This window comes from Astyanax mexicanus, chromosome 20, assembly GCF_023375975.1.
Source record: "Astyanax mexicanus isolate ESR-SI-001 chromosome 20, AstMex3_surface, whole genome shotgun sequence".
Lineage (NCBI taxonomy): Eukaryota > Metazoa > Chordata > Actinopteri > Characiformes > Acestrorhamphidae > Astyanax > Astyanax mexicanus.
Genome location: NC_064427.1, coordinates 25,595,117 through 25,619,240, shown reverse-complemented (window position 1 = coordinate 25,619,240; position 24,124 = coordinate 25,595,117). Strand labels below are relative to the sequence as shown.

General features: G+C 37.1%; 1 protein-coding gene across 3 annotated transcripts in view; it reads right to left on the bottom strand.

Moving 5' to 3' along the window:
- LOC103046694 (A-kinase anchor protein 2) overlaps positions 1 to 24,124 on the bottom strand; it is a 164,199-nt gene that overhangs the window by 65,976 nt on the left and 74,099 nt on the right. For all 3 annotated transcript variants that reach the window (XM_049468468.1, XM_049468469.1, XM_049468470.1), the window contains one exon: positions 8,650 to 8,729. In XM_049468468.1, the coding sequence (XP_049324425.1) occupies positions 8,650 to 8,729 (80 nt within the window). The remainder of the gene's footprint in view (positions 1 to 8,649; positions 8,730 to 24,124) is intronic.

Sequence of the window (24,124 nt, the reverse complement as noted above, 5' to 3'; positions counted from 1 at the left end):
TATTAGAAGGGGTGTCCACAAACATTTGGACATATAGTGTGAGAAAACAGGAGCACTGGATTTATTTCCCCGCAGGCAAAATCAATTAACTGGAGGTGAAAGAAAAAAAAAAAAACGTTCCAATCAGGAGCTAAAGGAATTGCTTTTTAACAACCTAGCAGATCTTATTCTACCCTGAGGATTTGCTCTAAGTAGAACATCCCAGATTAAAGAAGATACGATCTTCAAACCAGAAGAACTAAAAAAAAAACAGTCTATATGAGTTAAATATTTATAATATCTACTGCCTAGAAATTTGTGTTGGACTAAACACTCTATACTAATTCTCAATACACCCTTAAATGACTATTAAGGATTATATTTTCTTTAGTAACATGAACATAACATGATCAGAACGTATCATCAGATACTAAGGAAATATGCTGAGATTAAGCAGAGATTCAGCCAGAATGTTCATATTTAAACAGAGTTTTGTGTGGGAATTAGCCTTCAAATCTGCCACTGCCATTCCCTCAGTCCCATTTCCACACTCAGGGTTGCCAGTTATAGACAACAGCACACAGCACACAAACAGTGTGCTGCAGCCATGGAAATGGGCAAACTGGGCAAATTTTTCTGCTGAACGGGTAATCACTGAGCTTCAGGGAGGTTGTTAAGCATAGCTAGCGTAGAGGAGACGAGCATTTTGGACACTGAAACGTATATATAGATTCACTAATCAGCTACAGAGTAAGACTAATCTTTGCTTACAACCTGTGTGAGCTTTGCGTCTGGTAAGAAGCAGGTGGGGCAAAAAAAAAAAAAAATACTATTCAATGTGTTCAGAGGGATGCCACCAAAAAATCACTTTTAGATTCATAAAGATGCCATTTTATATCATCTAAATTAGATATTGAGAAAATAATCCATTCATATTATTCACACTTAAATTGATATGTCTACTACTTATGTTTAAAAGTAAAGGGACAGGAACTAGTTATTTTGTCCCATGACCTGCCCTGTCCACTTTGGGAGGTAATGCCTTCTACTCATGCACTGCCATGAGCAGGCTGACCAGGGTTCAGCCGTTTAAACATCTCTTGTTCTTCTTCCAGGGCATCAGTTATAGATCCATTTGAGGCATCTTTATCTGTAAGAGTGTATATGCTGGGGGGATGTCCTCAGCAAATTGCCTTTATCTAAACCAGGCCTCTACAGAATCACCATCCATTCCTAGAAGCCATTGATGACGGTGCGTCCCCGGCAGTTCCCGCTAAGAGGCAGTTCACCCTGTGTCCCTTCAGCTAGTAACTCACATCTGTACTGAGCCTAATGGAACATATTGAATATAAGCCTCTCCAGCAGCCAATCGTAGAGCACGTTCTCATCACATTCTATCAGCACCATACAGTATACTGTATATATTACAGTCATCTGTCACATATTATAAATATTATTATTATTATTATTATTATAAAAAGTATTAGACAGTAAAAAAACTGTATCTGGTTTATACACTGTTTTCCCAATAATTTCTTTTTTAGAAATGTAAAACTTCATAATAAAATGATAAAACTAGACTCTTTTTTGAAATTTTATAAGAAAAATGTGTATAAAAAGAATACACAACTTATTTGTTTCTGACAGCTTTTACATGGCAATTAAACAAAAAAAAACTAACCTTAAAATAAATAGAAGCATTATTTATTGATAACTGATGGGATAGTGAAATATCACTACCAAGTACTACAGTTTATTACTGCAAAAAAAATATGTGACAAACACACTGTTAAGAAAAATAAATGTGTTAGCTGGTCCTTATCCTGTTCATGCAGCTTGCCATCAGCAGCTTGCCGGAGCCCTGAGAGAGCACAATTGGCCCTGCTCTCTCTGGGTGGGTAGACGGCATTCTCTCCCCCCCTCCCCACATCACTGCAAAGGGTGATGTCGATCAGCACAAGGCTGGTGTCTGTGAGCTGATGTATCGGAACCGAGTCGCTGCGCTTTCCTCCAAACGCGCTGTGCTGTGATGCTACTCGGCAATGCTGCATTAGCAGCAATTTGAAAAGAGGCGGAGTCTGACTTCACATGTATCGGAGGAGGCATGTGCTAGTCTTCACCCTTCTTGTGTTGGGGCATTACTAGTGATGGGGGGAGTCCTAATGAGTGGGTTGGGTAATCGGCCTTGAACATTTTAAATAAAATGATAAAAAAAAATTAAATATTTTAAAAATGTCTGACTTTAGAAAATTAGTACTTTTTACATAAATTTACATAAATTATTATAATTTTTAATGGACGTTACTTTTAATACTTTTAATAGAACCCTTGAAGGAACTCTTGGTTGCTCAAAAACACGCACAAAAAACAAATACAAACAGTGTATTAATAAAGCTCTAATCCCCTTTTTTCATAAAGATTTAAAAAACAGATAAAGATTTAGCTAATCATGGTTTAACAAATGGTTCTTTCAGTTCTCAAGGTTCTAACTTCAATCCTTAAATGAACTCTTGGTCATCAACACACTGTATCAAATCAACACATCAACTGTTTTCTCTCATCAACTGAGTTTCCCTGTCTCTGGCAAGCAGAATAGTGTTGATATATATAGTTGACTCAACTAATTTGCAACCACTCAACTCATTTGAATCAGTTCAATTAAAGCCAGGCTTCTATATCGATCATCAAGTCATCACGTTCTTCTTCTGCATCTACACAAGTTCAGCCTCTGCAATCAATACTCTACTACTTATGCATTCCTCATGGAGGTCACCCAGCACTGCCTAATGCTGCTGCTGCTGCAAGGAGAGCTGAAAAAAAACACACACACCTCTGCAGTCAGCCAGTCAGCCCACAATACTGATGACCTCTTTGGAGGAGCTGCAGGCAGGCTCTACACTGAACACAGCCATCTATCTATCTGCACCACACTGCTATTCCTGTGCTTCATCAAACTGAAAGACTTAACATGCTGTGGACAACCTCAACCTCAATTTACAACCTCAAACTCAACGTCTAACCTCCAAGCTCAACCTCAAGATTTAACCTCAACCTCAAGGTCCAACAGCAACTTTTTAAGCTCAACCTCAATTTACAACCTCAACCTCAATGCCTTACCTCAATGCCCAACCTTAATGCCCAACCTTAATGTCAATGTCTAAAGTCAACCCCAACATCTAACCTCAACATTTAAGATCCAATCTAAACCTCAAGGTCCTACATCAACTTCAACTAGAACCACAATGCCCAACCTCAATGTAAATGTCTAACCTCAAACTCAATTTCAACATCTAATGTCCAAGCTCCAAACTTCAAGATCCAACCTCAAGGTCCAACATAAACATCAACCTCAAGGTCCAACTTTGAAGTCACCATTCTTAATCTACAGTGTTCCATGCATAGCAGGAATATGACCAAAAAAAAGCATTAACACCCACATTGAAGAGCACAGTGGATAGTAATGATCGTGACGGGTGGCATCTGGCCAGAATTGTCCATGCAAACAGACAAACTAGTCACAACCTTAACCTCAATATCTAACCTCAACCTCAAAGTCAACAATCATTGACCTACAGTGTCCTGTGCATACTGGGAAAATATCACAGAAGGCATTACCACCCACAGTGCACAGCTGCACAATGACTCTGGCTGAAATCACAACCACATTCAATGGCTTCAAACCTCAACCTCAAAGTCAACTTTCCTCAATTCACAGTGTCTCTTTTGTACCAAGAATACGTCATACCTAAAAAGTCATTACCACCCACAGTGGACAGCGCAGTGTGTGGTAATGATCGTGACTTGTGTTGTCTGTCCAGAATCGTCCATACAAACAGACAAATGGCTCTAATATGAAATCAAAAATCACATCCGAATTCAATGTCCAACCTCAAACTTAACCTCAAAGTCCTAAACTATGCATCAGATCTTAATGTTCTTTACATTCTTTACACTGCATTTCCAGGTATTATCGTCTCTGCACAAATACTGTAGCAAGTACTCAAGCTGTATATATGTATGTATGTGTGTGTGTGTGTGTATCTGTGTGTGTGCATGCAAATAAGACTGGTTGGTGCTGGAGGTTACCTCTGTACAGTTCGTGGCATCGACTGCTGCCCCTGCAGATCCTCAGATCCTCAGATAACTAACAGCAGCACCAGAAAACACGACACCAGCGGCAGAAGCAGCCAGTAACCCTCGGTGCGTAAAAAAGGGCTCCTTGACGCACGACCTCTTGGTGCGCTACACCGACGACGTTGCGATCTCTGTGGAAAGTCTGTGCGAGTGTGGAGCTGTTGCGCTTTGGTGCGGCTGATCCAGCGTCCGGGGTGACATTGGGGGCGTCTCTCTCTTTTTCTCTCTCTCTCTCTTTCTCTCTCGCTCTCGCACTCTCTCTCTCTCTCTCTAGTTCGCTCTCTCACTCATGCAGGCGCGTGCTCCAGCCCCGTCCAGTTCTCACAGCACAGCATGAATAATGAATGGACGGTGCAGCCCAGAGCTCGCTCAGTCCTGGAGGTTTCTCTCGCGCTCTGTGGCAGTCTGGAACCTGTGAGAGGCAGGCAGCACGTGCTACGCTTCGCTCAGGTTACAGTTCCCTATTCAGCTGCGCAACAATCCGCACCCCCACCGCACCGACACACCACCCGCAACCCCAAAAACCACCCCCCTCCCACAGCCACCATCCTGCCATTGTCTGTAGACCACCAAATAGGAACAGACCCAAGCATGCATGGCAGGGGAGGGATCAATAGATCAGAATGAATTGCCTGGACAATGACACGAGTGCACACAAGCGCACACAAACGCACACGAGCCCACCCGTCTCTAGAACAATTAATCTGAAGTGAGCGCTGGAACACTTCTGGAAAAAAAAATGTTGCAGTAACAAAAAAAGAAAAAAAAAAAACATCTAATGGCATCTGAGGAATGTCTTTGTCTAGAGAGGAGAGGAGATCTACTGCTTCCAGAAATTGTTTACATATACAGTACTCCAAAGCCTATGGACAACAAAAGTATCGGGACACCTGCATGTCCAATTGTTTCATCCGAAGGGGATCAAAAAAAAATAGGGTGTTATAAAGAGTTCATCCTGTTTTTGTTGCTTTTAAGTAACTATTAAAGTCTCTACTGTCCAGGGAAGGCTTTTTACTAGACTATTACTATGAAGATTTGATTGCATTCAGTAACAAGAAACTTGGGCATCCTCTAGTCCTTCATCAGTGGTCACAGGATGCTGCCCACAGGAAGCTGTTGGTTTGTAATTCTCTATCCAACAATGACATTGTAGTGTTTAAGAACTCCAGCAGGACTGCCGTGTCTGATCCACTTGTACAGGCAGCACAATACAGCACAACAGTGTCACTGTTACAGAGAATGTCCCACCACCTACATAATATCTGCTCTGTGGGGAACCTGTTGGTTCCAGACTAGGAGTGGGGATCACAGGGCATCTTACTTTATGAGCACCCACAATAACAATGACAACATTTACCTTCAACCTCAATATCGAACCTCAACCTCAATCTCAAGGTTCAACCTCAACATCCAACCTCAACCTTAAGGTTTAACCTCAACATCCAACCTGAACCTCAACCTTAATGTTCAACCTCAACATCCAACCTCAACCTTAAGGTTTAACCTCAACATCCAACCTCAACCTCAACCTTAATGTTCAACCTCAACATCCAACCTCAACCTTAAGGTTCAACCTCAACATCCAACCTCAATCTCAAGGTTCAACCTCAACATCCAACCTCAACCTTAAGGTTCAACCTCAACATCCAACCTCAACCTTAAGGTTCAATCTCAACATCCAACCTCAACCTTAAGGTTCAACCTCAACATCCAACCTCAATCTCAAGGTTCAACCTCAACATCCAACCTCAACCTTAAGGTTAAACCTCAACATCCAACCTCAACCTTAAGGTTCAACCTCAACATCCAACCTCAACCTTAAGGTTCAACCTCAACATCCAACCTCAACCTTAAGGTTTAACCTCAACATCCAACCTCAATCTTAAGGTTTACCTCAACATCCAACCTCAATCTTAAGGTTCAACCTCAACATCCAACCTCAACCTCAACCTTAAGGTTCAACCTCAACATCCAACCTCAACCTCAACCTTAAGGTTTAACCTGAACATCCAACCTCAACCTCAACCTTAAGGTTTAACCTTAACATTCAACCTCAACCTCAAGGTTCAGCCTCAACCTTAAAGTACAACCTCAACCTCACCTTGCAACTTCATTTTAAAGTACAACTTTAACCTCAATGTTGAACCTCAACCTTCAACCTCAAAGTCAACATTCCTCAATCCACAGTGTCCCATGCACATTGGGAATAGGTTGTAGAACAGTGGACAGCACAATGGGTAGTAATGATTGTGATCATAATGATTCTACCACGATACTGTGATTATGCGATCTTTGAAAGATCGAAAAGATTGAAAGACAGTTGCAAGACAATTGAAGATCTCTCCTCAGTGCTTCTGATTGGGCAAAGGAGTCGGTGTGGCAGAATAACGTGCTCAAAAGCTTTCTCAATGATATTTCCAACTGCTGGAACTCTTTGATAGCTCCTGTGATGATGCTGAAGATGAAACCGAAACTTGCCAACTTGAGGAAACCAGATGGCGCTTGGAACACTGCAGTTAAAACAAAGACTCTGCCCTGATACTGAATCAGAATATCTTCTGTTTGAGAAAAAAAACACTATATCAGATCTGGATAGGAACTAATATAGGCCAGACCTGATCCAGAAAAACACCAATCCTAAATGGAATGAATTGGGACACCCTACTCCCTTTCCCATACCTGTATTACATGGCTTTCAGAGCTTAGTTACATTCCTGTCTTATATTACCTGATAGTGCCCTCCAACGTGATTGGCAGCCTTAGTAAAGAAGGCGATGAATAAATGCCTTTGTTGTTTATCAGATTTTCAGGCCTCACGCTGAAAATATGAGAGAATCTCATGAATTCTTTCAGTGAAAATTAATCAAAGGAAAAAAAAACAGACTTCAAAAGATCTGCAGAAAAAAAGCCTGCAGTCAGTTTTAATGTCGACACTCAGCGATCCATTTTCTGATGGTACAGTACGGAAAATTGTGGGAAAATAGCATAATGTCTCATAATCAGCCTCCTGAAGACAACTACACAAGAATAATTCTCCAAGACCCTGAAAAAAAACAAAAAAAAACAAGCCGAGCTACTGCAGCATATTAGCACAGTGGTGCTGCTCACACACACAGAGGGGATGAGTAGCTCACTAATCATCTGAACAGCGCAATGGAGTTATGATAATTGTGGTCTATTAGGATAGGAAGCAGGCGCAGGGAACACTGTCCAGATGCAAACAGACCATTAGAGTCTTGCTCCATCTCTGGACGGGATTGGCTGATGTTTTTCTTTGAGGATGAGCAAGACACGGAATGGTTTCATCTCAAGAAACAAAGCACAAACGGAATTGGTATTATCTCTTAGAGGTCATGATTTAGGCCTATTGCTTTAACTTGCCATACTATTCAAATATTACAGTATTTAGGCTCTGTGAAAAAAATCCTGCATCTTATATTTTGGAATATTTCACATCTGGGTATTTTTTTTTTTTTTTTACATTGTGTAGAAATTGAATGAACCAATCAAAATTGTTCAAAACGACTTGGAACGAAATATGTATATTTAATTTGTCAGTTCTAAAAGCTCTGGACACTGCACTTGTCACTAAAGACTCCCAGCATTCCCAGCATTTACCCACAACTGACTTATTTCCCTCAATCCACTGATCACGTGGCACGCAGGTGTTCCTTCTCTCCAAGCTATTGATTGTTTCCACCTGTTCTCTCCTGTATATATACCCCTCTGCTTGCCTCGCTCTTTGCTGAGTATTGCATCTAGTTATCTAGTTTTCCTAGCTCTTCTATGACATATTTCTTTGTTTTTTCCTCTTCGTTGCCAACATGTTTATTGTCATGCAGATTTTCATTTTTTGCCTTGCCCAGTTTATTGATTACCTTGTTACCAACCTTTTTGCAACCATTATGTCACTGACTCTGCCTGCCCCTCACTACTCTTGCAAGCCTAATCCCTTTATCAATAAACTTTGTGATTTGTATCTGCAAGTGTCTGTCCTGTGTCTGGACAGTGTGACATAATTACATTTACTTCTACTAAAAATCAAGAATTCTTCTAAAGTTGCTATATATTTTTTTTTGGTATTTGAAAAAAAGTTACAAGTTTTGAGTGATTTCACTAATATACAACTCTTAAAATCACCATATTTTGGGATCATTTGATATGAGCAACAAAAATGCTCCAAAATGACTTTAAAAATGTACTTATACAATGACCTCCATTGAGAAATATTTTTTTTCCTTTCTGCTATTCACTTTAAATGGCATTTTGAATATGTAAGTTTTTTTAATATTGTGGCAGCTCCAGTCTGTTCATAAATATACTGTTATTAAGTACCTGTGTGTTTTGAGGTGTGAGATTTGTGTTTAATGATACAATAGGAGGGGCTGCTTTTAATTCTACCTCATCAGCACATGTGAAGCAGCTCCTTGGGAGAACAACAAAAGCAGGGGAGTGTTTTGCATAAATCTGCAGAGTGTAGACCTGCATGCGGTGGTGACAGATGGCAGTTTGCAGATGTATGAGGGCTGCACTCACCGGCGGGCTGTGTGAAGGTCTAGGAACCGGGAACAGGCCGTTCTCCGCTGTCAGCAGCACACAGCGAGCCTTCTCACCGCCTACAACACAAAACCACACCAATCACACTCAGATCATCTGACATCTCAGGGATATGATTATGAGGTTCTTTAAAATATTCCATAAATTTTTTTATAGCATAAAATATTTGATTTATGACGGTTTATAAATGTTTCAAAATCATCAACCTCATGCAAAACCTTTGCACTGCAAAACAACTCAGTGGCAAAATATGTGCAAATATTTTATATGTGAGACGCATATGCTAATATTAAGTCATGTTTGTGTAAATAATGTATTATTTAGTTTGCTGCCTCAGTCCACAAACTTCTTTCACTTCAAATCAGTAATCAGTGATGTTTCTGTATCTCTCAGCTTGTCCAGAAATGCATGTGTAAAGAGTGTCCTTTAAGTGATGGCTCAAAGATCAAATTACACTGCCTAACTCTAGAGGGAGCACAGAAATGAAGAACTGACTTGAAGCAGTAATATGCTTTTATTAATGGGGTAAGCAACACTTTCTTTTTAGTAAGATTCCTTAAAATCAAAACCAAAAAGAGTAAAGTATGACTTAAATCAGGTAAAAGATTATTTTTGCTTGAAACAAGAATCAGAATACCTCAATATTTTTTTTTTGCTTATTCAGATTTTAAATGACTCAAAATAAAAAAGTAAAAATTCAAAATAAGACTGTTTATGATCATGATCCCTAAAATAAGCAAAATAATCTTAATTATTACACAATTACACAAGACAAAAAGTCTTGTCTGAGAAAATGTATTATTTATTGCCTTGAAATCTGATCATTTCAATTGCTAAGATTTTGTTTTTGTGCTACATGCAGGTCCATTTTTACTGTGTTTCACTATAACATGTATAATCTGATATAATGTGCAGGTATTCTTTACATTATCTTTAACGTTTGTGATAAATGGGACAATGGAAATTCTTAACAATTATTTGGTGTATAATGTTTTACAAATTGAAAGTATTTTTCCATTCTCTTATAAAGTTGCAATTTATGTTTGGAAAGAGGCTTTTAGTCATTAAACTAATACACAACTCTAAAAACAGCCGTATAAGTTAGAATCATTTGACACGAGGTGTTTAAAAACTCCAGCAGCACTGCTTTAGCTGATTACTGTAATTTGGCACATATTATTACATAAAGCTGAATACAGAATTCAGCCTGGAGGAGCTTTTTACAAAAGTACAGAAAAACCAATCATTAAAACTATACATCAAGTTGTTTTGTGTGGATTTTTACATTTAATAGCCTGAAAAGGTTAAATATTAGTGTAGATGTTACTGTTCGGTGGACTATTCTCTGTCCGGCAGTGATGTGAGGAGTTTAAAAACTCCAGCAGCACTGCTGTATCTGATCACCATAATTACAGCACTCTATGTTCTATAGTCTTAATTTTTAACCATGAGTACAAATATAACAAGAATCCTTTTTTTATTTACTTTGAGTTCAAATTACTTAAAATAAGGTTGAAATTAAAAGTTAGACTGTTTAAGACAGGGGTGTCCAAACTACAGCCCGCGGGCCATTTGCGGCCCGTTTCCTTTTTTGGAGCGGCCCACGAGGTATTTTAGAAATAGAATGAAAGTTGGCCCGCTGTTAAGCAGGTTTTTATAATGTGAGATTCAAAGTTTGAACGCTAGGTGTCAGGAACGGGCCAAAGAGTCTAAAAGCGGAGAGAGTGCACATTTCTAGCGCTGAAAAACGGGCCAAAGAGTCTAAAAGCGGAGAGGGTGGGCATTTCTAGCGCAGAAAAACAGGCCAAAGAGTCTAAAAGCGGAGAGGGTGCGCATTTCTTGCGCAGAAAAACGGGCCAAAGAGTCTAAAAGCAGAGAGGGTGCGCATTTCTAGCGCAGAAAAACGGGCCAAAGAGTCTAAAAGTGGAGAGAGAGAGCGCATTTCTTGCGCAGAAAAACGGGCCAAAGAGTCTAAAAGCAGAGAGGGTGTGCATTTCTTGCGCAGAAAAACGGGCCAAAGAGTCTAAAAGCAGAGAGGGTGCGCATTTCTAGCGCAGAAAAACGGGCCAAAGAGTCTAAAAGCGGAGAGAGTGCACATTTCTTGCGCAGAAAAACGGGCCAAAGAGTCTAAAAGCGGAGAGGGAAAGTGGTATATTTCATTTTTTGTTTTATTACAGAGTGTGGCCCGTGACTTCAAATATATTTCTCCTTCTGGCCCCCCAACAAAAAAAAGTTTGGACACCCCTGGTTTAAGATCATTATACCTAAAATAAGCAAAATTAATCTTACAATTACACAATGCTTATTAAGACAAAAAATATTATCTGAGAAAAAATATGATTTATTCCCTTGAAATTTGATCATTTCAATGGCTAAGATTTTGTTTTGTGCTATATTTCTCTTTATATCAAGCATGTGCATCATCTCTAGTTGTCTTTTTAGCTGCATTTCTTGATTGTATTCAAAGAACTGTTCTCATTAACTGTTTGCTTTAATGCTGCATAGTCTAAAATAAACTGAAGTGCATTATCCAGTCTTATAAGAGGTTGAATGGGTGTTTCCTCCTACTTATACAAGTCCTGTAGGAGTTCAGGATAAGGAAACGGGTGGAGAAGATCAATGGCGATGCTTCCCATCCTTGTCATTACCTATTTTATAGATTTCCACTGGACAATGCTTGGGATTCCATAGTATTCATAGCCAGAATAGTCCAAACTTAACCCTGAACACTTAACAATTGTTAAGGGATGTGCTGGAATGAGTTGTAATGTAAAACATTATATTTAAAATCATTAAAACCTAATAATTTTCAGTTATTAATCTTGAGGCTTGTTATTTAGTAACTGAATCAACTGTTTCTACACTTACTGTCCATTTTATCAGTTAAAATAGGCATATAGGACACTTTGTAGTTCTCTAATAATAACAGATCTGTATCTGTTTCTCTGAATATTTTATTATTATAACTGTCCTTTCTTCATTGGTCAGAAACCCAGACGATAGACCACCACAGAGAAGCTATTAATATTCTGGTGGTGGGTCATGCTTATTCTTACCACTTCATTTACGATGAAATTATGTTGATATGAGTGGATCAGATGCAGCAGTGCTGCTGGAGTTTTTAAACACTGTGGTTTAAAGGCTGTCTAGTTGTTGTCTGTAGTATGAATGAATGTCATGTGAGCTGTTTTTTGTAAAAAAAAAAAAAAAAAAAAAAAAAAGTGCTCCGGTGATCTGGTATAACGCTGCTTTAGTCCGGTGGAGGAGTGACGCGGGGTACGATAGGATTTCGAATCTTGCTCATGAATATTCATACATGGAAACATATATTGCCTCTGATTGGCTAAAAGCACTGCGACAACAGTTAGAAATAAACTTTAAAAATAAAGATATTTATTTAAAGACACTAATAACAGTCTTTGCAATGTCATATGTTACTGTACTACTAGTGTAATGCCCTGCTAAGTGCAGTTCAGCTACTGACCTAGCTCTCAGTAAAACGTGAAATCCACCGGAGATCCTATGTAAACCTATAGTTACACACATGGAGGTGGGTAGTCCAGGTCCAGAAAGTAAAAATCCCCCCCCAGGGTTTTGTTGGCTGAGCCGCAGCAGAGCCGTACAGGCAGTTGAAAAAAAAACCCTGGGGTGTTTTAAAAATACACCTACCTATCCCAATTGTACTTATACGCTGGTGGTGTTTCAATGACAAATTCTAACCGTTTGTTCCTTAGCTCTGAATTACTGGGCAAAGCATATAAACACTGATGTGATATTTGCGCAAATAACACAGAAATTAACTGCCATGTTGTTTCTAGCGCTGTTAGCCGAGGTGGGCGAGGCCATTAATTAACAAATTCACTTTTCCTGATTGACAAATTTTTCGGAACATTTTCTTTTACTAACTACTGCAGACAATGAAGGTTGAGGAAGAGTTTCATATGCAGCATCATATACAACTAAGAGGCCTACTGTATTTCACAAAGAACAGGAAAAAAGTGGATTTTAGTGGAAGGAGACCTTTAAAAACACTCTGTTTACACTGTTTTCTCTATAAGACACTCCTGATGGTCCTGATGGTCATTGTCTACTGTAGCCCTTTATCAGTGCATTCAGGAATGTATAGTGTTTTCTGGATATTTTTGGTTGGTGGACTATTCTTAGTCCAGCAGTGACAATAAACTGTTTAAAAACACCAGCAGCACTGCTGTGTCAAAGAATGACCCAATGAATTTTTGTCTACAAAAGATTTTTAAATTACTGGTGTCTTGGGCCCAGTAGCCTCCAAATCATAGAAACAGTTTAACTGGTAGAGGGAGAGTTTAATATAATGCTTGCTCTAAAATTTAACAATGATCTTTGTACTAAGAGGCTCATGGGAAGCCCAGCCTAAGATAATAATCAACTGAGCCAAGTATGAACAAGATCTTATTTCTCAGAGTGAAATTGCTTAGGTTTGCAGAGGGGTGTGTCTGTTATTTTACCTCATCCAGTGGTTTTGGTAATAAGTCATCCATCTACAAACACAATGTCATGTGGACCTACCTAAAATCCTCCCCTCATTCTGTATGATTTAGTCATAAGTCCTGGCTCAGTGAAGAAATTGTATTTTCCTGTATCAGACCTTTATATGTACTCGTTTCAGCCCTTTAGAGATATTTGTGTACTTTCATGATTCATGGTTGAGGTTAGACTTAGGGTTAGGGTTAAAGTTGGGTGTATAGGTTATATAAAGAAAAGAGTTTAGTTGAGTTTAATAGACATTCATTGATAATGGACCACCCAAATAAAGTATTACCTGCCCATATATTGTACAATTGGAGGTTGAGATCAATTGTACTGCTATGCAATAGAGAATGCAATCAGTTGTACTTTAGAAGTACATTCGGGCTTTGTTCACATTACAAGCCACATTGCTTAAATCAGATTTTTCAAATCTGAAACGCCTCACATGTGCACACTGATACGTATATAAACATCGCCTTCTTCACCAACAACAAAAAAAACTCATATTTAAGAGACGTCTTATATATATAAAGCTTTATAAAGGGAAATGGATTTGTTAGCAGCTCATATGTGGAGCATCTTTTGTTGGAGTGGAGAGTAAACAGCTGGCCAGGTGGTTTGCTTTTGCTGTTTTTTCTACCTATAGCTGCGCTGCTGCACCAAAAGATGTGTGGGTACGAGAGAGAGAAGCATGTAGCGCATGCATAAAAAAAAACCCCTAAAAAGGCGGATGAAATCTAATTTGACCATTTACATTCATGTTGCATGTCCATGAATGTAAAAGGTTTAGATACGTATCCGACTTAGAACAATATGAAAGTGACCCAAACTTGATTTGAAAAAAAAAAAAAAAAAAAAAAAAAAAAAAAGAATTTGGCACGTTCACACAGCCATTACAAAATCAGATCTGAGTCACTTCAGCCTGGTAATGTGAACCTAGCCTTAGTAGCTGTCATAAACCCATGTGAACCATTATTTTGTTTAGTTCTTTTTCATGTCTATAGTTTGATATATGCATTTTATAACAATTTCGCAACAAGTAGACCAACAAAAACAGTCCGGAACTGGTCCTCAAATGCATTAACTTCAACATAAATCAGGATTCTTTCCATTTTGAATCTTAGATGTTCAGTGGCTTCATGTTTTTGACTGGTAACAACTGTCTTTTGTTGTGTCTTATAGTACAGTAACTGTAGTAGAAGACAGTATTGTGGATAGTTGTAGAAGAGCTGGAAATGGAGGCTATTTAGAGCAGTGTAAGAGTTGTAAGGCAAAGGTCTCGGAAGAGAGGAGGAGTCCAGGGTCGGTTCAGTTGGCACACAGCTGTTTATGCTCATACCAGAACAGCCCACACACACACTAACACACTAATACACACACACTAACACACACAGACCTGAGCCAGGGGTGAGGAGAAAACTGTGGACAGAAACTGCACATAGAGTGTTGTTTTTACATAGTGTGTCTGTGTTATGTAATTTTGTAATTTACATAAAAGAAATATTGTACGGGGAATACTTTTCTCTTTTATATCACTACTGTATAAATTTTTAGTTTACTACATCATTTGAACTCACACGGCCCTATTTTAGCCTTTAAGAGCCAGGTGAGCTCTGACATTGGCACGTTCGTATCTTAAAAGCATGGCACTTTGTGCATCTCAGCTAAGGATACTGACCTGGGCGTTCATGCTGTGAAGCTATGCCAGCAGGTAATTTAAGGGAACAGCAATGTTATTTGATTCTTTATTCTGAACTCGTGACGATTGACTGTTGTCTGGGTTTATTTCAGTCAATGGTGCATCTGTATTTCCCGCCACCGAGGTGAACAATAGAGCTCACTGTGTCAAAATCTCCTGATGAATGAACCAATAGAAATTCTTAAAAATGACCGGAAAAGACTTTCTACCAGATTTCAGTGCAGCATTGCTGTGCAGATTTGATGGCACTCAGCAACAAGAGCTGAGTAAGTGAGGTCAGGAGGTTGGAAAAAGATCACTGCTTTACAATCATTGCACTCCGCAACTCATCCAAAACTCATCTATCTGTCTGTCTGTCTGTCTGTCTAGTTGCTGTCATAAACACAATTCATTATTTTGGTCCAATTGCCCAGAATTGGTCCTTAAATCCATTAACTTTAATAATTAACTATAAACATAAATAAGGCTTCTTTCAATTTTGAATCTTAGATGTTCAGTGGCTTCATGTTATTGACTGGTAACGAGTGTCCTTTGTTGTGTGTTATCTATGTATCTATGTATCTATGTATCTGTCTGTCTGTCGTTCATTTATGATAGGTACTGCATGTCTCTGTGTGAATGTAATACATGCACTCATTCAAATATAAATAAATGCACTGTTTCTCTCTCACACGTGTCACGTGATGCCCAGCAGTGTTTTTAAATCACAGATGGTGCTCATCAATTTAACAGTTGTGCACACACTGATACACAGCCTTCAATAGAGCTGAATTAGCTTCAGTCAGCACTCTCTCTCAGCCTGCCTTCCAGTGCCTTCTCACACAGTGAGGCTGTAATTGCTGCAGCTCGCAGCCCGAGCGTCTGGCACCATCAAACAATTCAATAATAACTGAGCTGCAACTAAGCCCTGCTGAAAGCCAGGCTGTTGTGAATAGGCTGTTTATATTTTAGCTTATATCGCTTTCATAAAAAAACATTCATGTCCAAACTGGTAACTTTATAAGGTTTGAAAAGGTTGTTACTTTGCAGCTGTGGATGTTCAACTACAAGACGATTGCTTTTCTAACTATTTGAATTGGTGCATTTAGTATGAAGCAACTGAAGGACTTGGTCAATTTGATATTAGGGCCTACAGTTGCTTGCAAAAATTTTCATACCCCTTAAACTATTTCACCTTTTGTCACCTTTGGTCACAAAAATGCATCCCTACAGCATGTTTCACTGTAGGGCTGCAACGATTAGCCGATATAATCGGCAATGTTGATTATTTAAATTTGTCGACTACAAATTTAATTGTTGACTAATCATTATTTATAACAGTACCCTTTTATACAAAGTGTTGGGGACAGAAGCGCAATGGGAGATTGGTCATTAGTTCACTCTCACAGCTTACACTCAACTTAGTCTATATCTCAATATAGTCTATATCTTAACAGATTAAATCACTAAATATCAGTACTTTCCACGTTTAAACAACATCCAGGCATTTAAATACCTTTTAAATCTCATAATAAGCTGTTTCTATTCATTTTTAGAGATGATTTATAGAGACATGGCAGAAATAATCGCTGACTAATCGACTAAAAAAAAAAAAAAATAGCAGATTAGCCAACTATCAAAATAATCATTAGTTGCAGCCCTATTTCACAATGGGAATGGTGAGTTTAGGGTGATGCATATCTTTTGGCAAACTGCAAATGTCATATATTATGTCTTTCTTTTTTTTTTTATAATGTTTCTCTAATTAAGTCAAGACTTCTGAATGCAATTTATTGTACTGCAATTTTATTTAGGGAGTTTCAGAGTAAAGGGGGATGAATAATGTTCCACTTCACACTTTTCAGACTTTTATTTGATAAAAAATTTAGAAAACCATGTTTCATTTTAATTCCACTTTACATCCATGTGTATATAAGATAAGATAAGATAAGATAATCCTTTATTAATCCCACAATGGGGAAATTTACCAATTTATATAAACCTCAATAAAATATTTAAATATTTAAATTTGCAGTTGTAAGGTTCAAGGGGTATGCATACTTTTGCAAGCTACTATATTTGGGTCTATAGCTGTATAGATTTATGCTTATTTCAGTTTTACCTGCTACAGTATATGCTGTACTGACACTATACACTTTAATAATGAGAGTAGGACATATGGATCCATCAGAGGGATGATGCAACTGATAATACTAACATTACCACATAATTAAATCTAGCTTTAATACTGTAATACAGGTCTTATTGAGTTATCCAGGTAATCAGATCTGATATTCCCCAGCCTGATCTAAACATCCTCACCTCCATATTAGCTCATTTCATTACAGGAAGAATCAGCGAGCAGGATTTGATTACACTTTCATATGTAGCTCTGCGCCAAATGCCTTCTTCTCTCCATTGTATCCATATAAGTCAGAAATCAATATTTGATGGAATAACCCTGGTTTTTAATCACAGTTTTCATGCATCTTGGCATGTTCTCCTCCACCAGTCTTACACACTGCTTTTGGATAACTTTACGCCACTCCTGGCGCAAAAATTAGCTTTTTTAGCCAAGTTTAGCTTGGTTTGATGGCTTGTGATCATCCATCTTCCTCTTATATAATATATAATTATTATTATTATTATTATTATTATTATTATTATTATTATTATATTCAAAAGGTTTTCAATTGGGTAAAATCAAAGAAACTCATCATTTTTAAGTGGTCTCTTATTTTTTGTATGACTAAATTTGTACGATTAAATCAGTCGTACACACAGCACTGTCCATCTTCTATCTTCTGGACATGCTTTCATGATTGCTGGATGAGCAAAATTCTGCATAATGCATCGTTATTAAGTGGAGACTGGAGAACATTTTTGTTGGATTCATCATAAATCATTGTCAAAGGGAGGGTCTAATCATGTGTGATCAACTCCAAAGTCTTTGGCTAACTGTGCTTTTTTTTAACAAAATTTTTTAAATTCTTGGAATGTTTAACTGGAATGCCGATGGTAAATCACAGCTTCAATATCCAACTTCTGAGGTCAGTACTGAAGAAACCAGACTAAAACCCTATCTGGACAGGATTAGTTTCTCAGGGGGTCCTGGGGTAATTTTCTCTTTTATGGGGGGTCCTCTGTGATTTTATTCCTGTCTAGAACGACCGTGTGTGTTTTTCTCAGACTGAATTTTCGTCTCCTCGCGTTTAATAAAATAGCTATTTGTCCACTGCCACGCACCGTAATTACACTTTGGGTGCATGTTTCCACGGAGATCCATGTAAACACAACAGCAAGTGGAAATGGAGGAGCTACTGAACGTGATGTCACGTGACTGAGAAAGCCAAAAACTCACTGGTCCTCCTGTTTTTTGACTGCATCGGGATGCAAGAGTTTTATCACTGAGTAGAAGTGTGAAATATCACACAATATTTCACAGACGTCCCCCTGAGAAACTAATCCCATCCGGATAGGGCTTTAAGAAAACATAAGGAATTATGTAGTTTACTTAAAAGTGTTAATCAAACCAAAATACTCTGTAATTTATCAATTAGGTGGCTCTTATCTGGGGTGCCGTTAACTCCTGAGGCAATGGTCCTGATGAGTGCCAGTTTCATCAAAACGCTTTTGATGCTCTTTGCAACTGCACTTGAGGATACTTTTTAAGTTTTTTAATTTTTCGGATTGACTGATCTTCCTTTCTTAAAGTATTTTGTTTCTTTACTTAGAGTTAAATAGTTATTGCCTTAATATAGATGAGAACAATACTTCAATAGAGCTATTTCACTGTATACCTGTAACTCTACCTCTTCACAACTTTATAACTAATGCTCTCAAACACTTTATTAAGAGGCAAGAAAATCAGGTAATGATCTTTTGACGAGTTCAGCACAGCTGTTAACTGAAAGCTGATCATTCCAGGTGTCTCTAGGTGAATCTAAAATATATAAAACATATTCTGGTTTGTTTATAATAAACACTGTTTGTTTATTAAATTATTCCATATGTTTTTTCCATATAGTTTAAATGATTTTAGTATTATTGGGAGGTTATTAGGAGGAGATGGAAGAGAGGGGAGAGAACTCAGGAGAACATTATGGGCTGGAGCTGTTGTTTGTCATAGGAAGCCACTCTCTCCTTTTGGATAAGTGGAAGGAAAGTCAGGAAGAAGAGATGATAGAGTTAAAGGGAGGAGACTGGGTGGTGTGGGGTTAAAAAAGCCGTCAAGACTGTGAGAGAGATAGGGACTGTATTTATAGGGTGTCTGTTTGAGAAGCAGAGCTTTAGACACATTCCTCCTCTTAAAATTGTATTATTTTTATAACACCACTCATTTTTATATATGAAATTGTTGTCCCTGTAAGTAATTGCCCATTTTTCATTAAATGATATGATGACAGTATGATAGTATAATCAAGCATTTACAGTACCAGTTAAAAAAACGTATTATTTAAAAAATATATATGGAATTATTTAGTGAACACAAAAAGTGTTAAACAAACCAGAATATATTTTATATTCTATTTTAGATTCTTCACAGTAGCACTTCTTGCTTAGATGACGGCTTTACACATCTTGGCTGGATTTTCTCAGTCAGCTTTATGAGGTAGAGTCACCTGGAATTCAGGCTTTCAGTTAACAGCTGTGCTGAACTTGTCAAGAGTTAATTACTTGAATTTCTTGTCTCTTAATAAGTTGTTTTAAAGCATCAGTTGTAAAGTTGCGAAGAGGTAAGAGTTGGTTTACGGTGAATAGCTCTATTTGAGTAACAGTGTTGGGAAGTAACGGATTACATGTAACGCCGTTACGTAATCAGATTACAAATTATGAGTAACTGTAAACCGTTACGTGGTAATCAAATGACCGTTACTCTGCTAAAATAAATGGATTACATTGCGGTACTTTTGGTCTTCCAATCCAACACTGACAAAACACAATCACATTCACATAAATCACATCAGAATATTCTATGATTCACAACCTCCTGGTCAGAATGTCTTTACTGCAGAAGCGCCCTCTGGCGGGAGGCAATGATACCTGATTATTATACACCTTCGTGAATTTATTATACAGTACTTACTGTAGTTTAGTAGATTAGAGACCAAGATCACGGCATTAACACCTAAACCTTGGACGAGGCCTTAAAGGATTAAAGAAGAACTCTGGTGTAAAATGGACTTTTGTTGTAGTAAAACAGGATAAAAAGTACTTACCTTTGCTGAATAGCACACCTCCGTTCTCCCACAGTGTTCTTAGATCCAGAAATTTTAACAGTTTCTCCAAACATCCTTCAGACTGGGTGACATGGGGCATAATTTGCCCTGATAAATTGATTTTTTTCCCATTGTTATCAGGCTCAAAGTAGCTCCACACCTCCTTGCTAGAATCCGGAGAGCCCTGACATTTAAAATGATTAACGAGGCATTAATGACTTAAAAAGTGCAAAAGAAGCTTATTAAAAAACTATACCATTGAAAATAACATAGAAAATATATATATACTCAATTGTACTTAAAACATATTGAGAAATGTCTAAATATGCTGTAAATATGCTTATACTTAACATATTTGTGTACTTACTTAAAATATATTAAAAATATATTAAATTAAAATTAAAATTGGTCTTTATAGGGTCAGATTTATTCCCTCTAAAGTACAAAGTCTTTTCTAACAGCAGTAAGTACAGATTTGTACCATTTAACCAGACAAAAGGTACATTCTGTATTCTGTATCACTGTACTAATAAACAATATATAAGTCAGACAATTTTGGATCATCAGGTTTTTGAGCCATATTTAGTTGATGATAGTGTTTATAATCGTATTAATCTTTACTGGTATAAAAACAAGGGTACAAAAAAGGACTTTCGCTGAAAGGTACTTTTTTGTACTTCAATATAAGGTACAGCCCCAGCGACAAGCTTTATACTCTTTTAAGTACAAATCTGTACTTATTTTTCTTAGTTTGTATATTAAAATATATTTTTATATTCAACAAAATATACTAGAAGTGTGCTACTTACAGAAGACAGGAACAAGAAGCATATTTGTACTGTAATTTGTAATGTAAATAGATCACATATATTTCACATCAATTCTTAGTATATATACTCTAATATACCTGGTGTATAATAGTGATAATACTTATTAAATGTATTATAATTTTACTGTCAGCATATTTAAAATATGGGGTTACATACATGAAGTAATATGTTTAAATATTACTTAAGTATATTTAAAATAGTTCCATTTTAGTACAGTTAAGTACACTTAGCACAATTTAAGTAAGACTTTTGTACTATTTTTATTCAATTAAAGTATAATAAGTATAAAAAACGTTTTTCCATTTTAGCATTCTTTAAATATACTGATTAATAATGTGGGTACAAAACAATTTAGTGCACTATAGCATAATAATGCTTAGTATACTTTAATATACTTATTTTTATTTTTTTTATATGTCTATGACATTATCAATACACATATGGCGGCGAACAAAGCTGAAGCTCGCATTATTTGATGTAAACAGAGGTTTTAATAAGCTTCTCATGCACTTTTTAAGTTATTAATGCCTCATTAATCATTTTAAATATCAGGGCTCCCTGTATTCTAGCAATTAGGTGTGGATTTAGCTGGATAACGGTGGAAAAAGCGATCTATCAGGGCAAATTATGCCCCGTCTGACCCAGTCTGAAGGGTGTTTGGACAAACTGTTAAAATTTCTGGATCTCAGAACGCTGTGGGAGAATGGAGGTGTGCTATTCATCAAAGGTAAGTACTTTTTATCATGTTTTACTACACTAAAAGTCCATTTTACACCAGAGCTCTCCTTTAAAACCTTAAAATCTCATACTAACCTTGAGCTGCTTTGGAACTTTGGAAGACCTCAAGTGTTGACAGCCTTGTGGGAGTCAGTAGGGTTTGGAAGGCTGATGGGGGTGAGCATCAGTGATAGATTGGAGATAGTTTGGCAGTGGAGCATGCAGTCCTGAGTTAAGTGATGGGCTAGAAGTCAGGCACAGGAGAGAGCAGAGAAGGCCTGAGTGAAGTTAGTGGTGTTGCTGCAGGTGAGGGTGAGGAGGACGCCACTGACCCAGAACGAGGACACACTGAAGGAAACGATGAGTAAAATTTACTTTTAAAAAGTTTTGCAACTTTCTGCATTTGCTTTTTTTAAGTAAATTTAATTTTAGATAAATTTAAGTAACTTCAACTCGGTTTCAATACTTAAATGTTACATAGAGTAAATAAGTGAACTGAACTTCAGTCAATCCTGTCTTTTATTAAACTTAATTTACTTAATTTATTTTTGCTGAATCAATCCTTTCTTTTAGTAAACGTTACTTCATTTCTGCATACAATATTACCTAATTACAATTACTTCATTTATACAATATTACTCAAATAATCTATGATACATAATATATTATAATTCCTAAAATTTAAATATTTTAGTTAAAACACACATATTACACTGTCTCAACACATGGATGCCATGTAATATTTTTTTTTTGTATACTAAAAATGTGTTGAGACAGTGAGACTTGGTCTGTTTACAAAATTATGGAAATATTTAATTACCTATTACCTAATTACATTTACTTAATTTATACAATATTACTAAAATGTACATATTTTTAGTTAAAACACACATTTAAATATTTACATAATCTTTACATAATTGTAATTAGGTAATATTGTATGCAGGAATTAAGTAAAGGTTACTAAAAGAAAGGATTGATTCAGCAAAAATAAATTAAGTAAAGTTTACTAAAAGAAAGGATTCAGTAAAAATAAATTAAGTAAAGGTTACTAAAAGAAAGGATTGATTACTCTATGTAACATTTAAGTCTTGAAACCGAGTTGAAGTTACTTAAATTGATCTGAAATTCAATTTACTTAAAAAAAAGCAAATGTGGAAAGTTGCGAAACTTTTTAAAAGTAAATTTTACTCATCGTTTTTTTTCAGTGCAGAAGGTAGTATTAGGTAGTAGTATTACAACAGTGATTGGATGGAGGAGAGGGAGAAGATGGAGTGAGTTAGAGAAAGAACCACAGCACAGACTTTAGACGGGTAGGCAGAGTGAAAAAAATGCTGTTTATTTGGACTAGGTTGACCAAAGGTTTACAAAGGGGAAGAAGCCACTGTTACAGCATGGCAGCCGGCAGTCCATACTGGAGAAAGATTGAGTGTGTGTGTGTGTTTGTTTTTGTGTGGTAGAGAGAAATTAATATATATATATGTATATATGTATGTATATATATATATATCGAAAGAGAAATACACAGAGCTATTATAGTAGTCATCTTTTTTTTCCTTAAAAAACAAAAGAAAAAAAAGAAGAAAAAAAGAAAAAGAAGAAAAGGAGTAGTGGAACAGTAAAAAAAAATAAATACACTTCAAGGTTTTACAAAAATACAGCAGAAATCTCAATTGAAAAAGCACAGCGGTATCTCATGGCATTTCCCGTTGAGCTCAGACAGGAGCCACATCACGGACACTGAGGTTCCACCGCCTCACATGGGTTCGGTTTGGCAGTACGATGCTGAGAACCTGGGTGCTAGACGGCATTCGCCAGAGTCTCGCTAAGCTGGGGGGCTGCTGGGAGGGGGGGTTTCAGCAAGTACTCCATGACTTAACTCTTCATTTATCTATTATTTAACTTGTATACTAGAATAAGTTCCACCCAAGCCATTACAGTGCTACAGAGGTCATGCTAAGGTGGTACAAAGGGTTAATTTGTTTAATCTTTGTTTAAATATTTTCTTTAAAAGCAATCGCTTGAGAGCTTGAGAGCTTATGACTGTCTAACTTTTAAGTCCTAATTTTAAGTCAGATCAAGTAAAAACACCAATGTAGGACAATATTGTTACTGTCTAATAAAAAAAAAAAAAGTATCTCCAAAACATAAACTTTACAGGAGAGGCTAAAAAAAAACCTTCTTAACTTTTAATGAAAGTCAATGTAAAAATAATTGATCTCAGGTCATTTTAAGTCATTTGGAATTTCTATATGAAATAGCTATTTTGACACAGTGTAAAAAGATCTTTGTGCAGTCAAAACGCTATGATGAAACTGGCTCTCATCAGGAAAGGAAGAGCAAGAGTTAATCTGTTGCACACGATAAATTCCTTAGAGTTACCAGCCTCAGAAATCGCAAGTTAACAGCACAACCCCAGACAAGAGCCTCATAAACGTCCTCATAAAATCACAGAGTATTTTGGTTTTAAGCTCATTTTAAGTGTAAAAAAAAAGTTTGTTCGT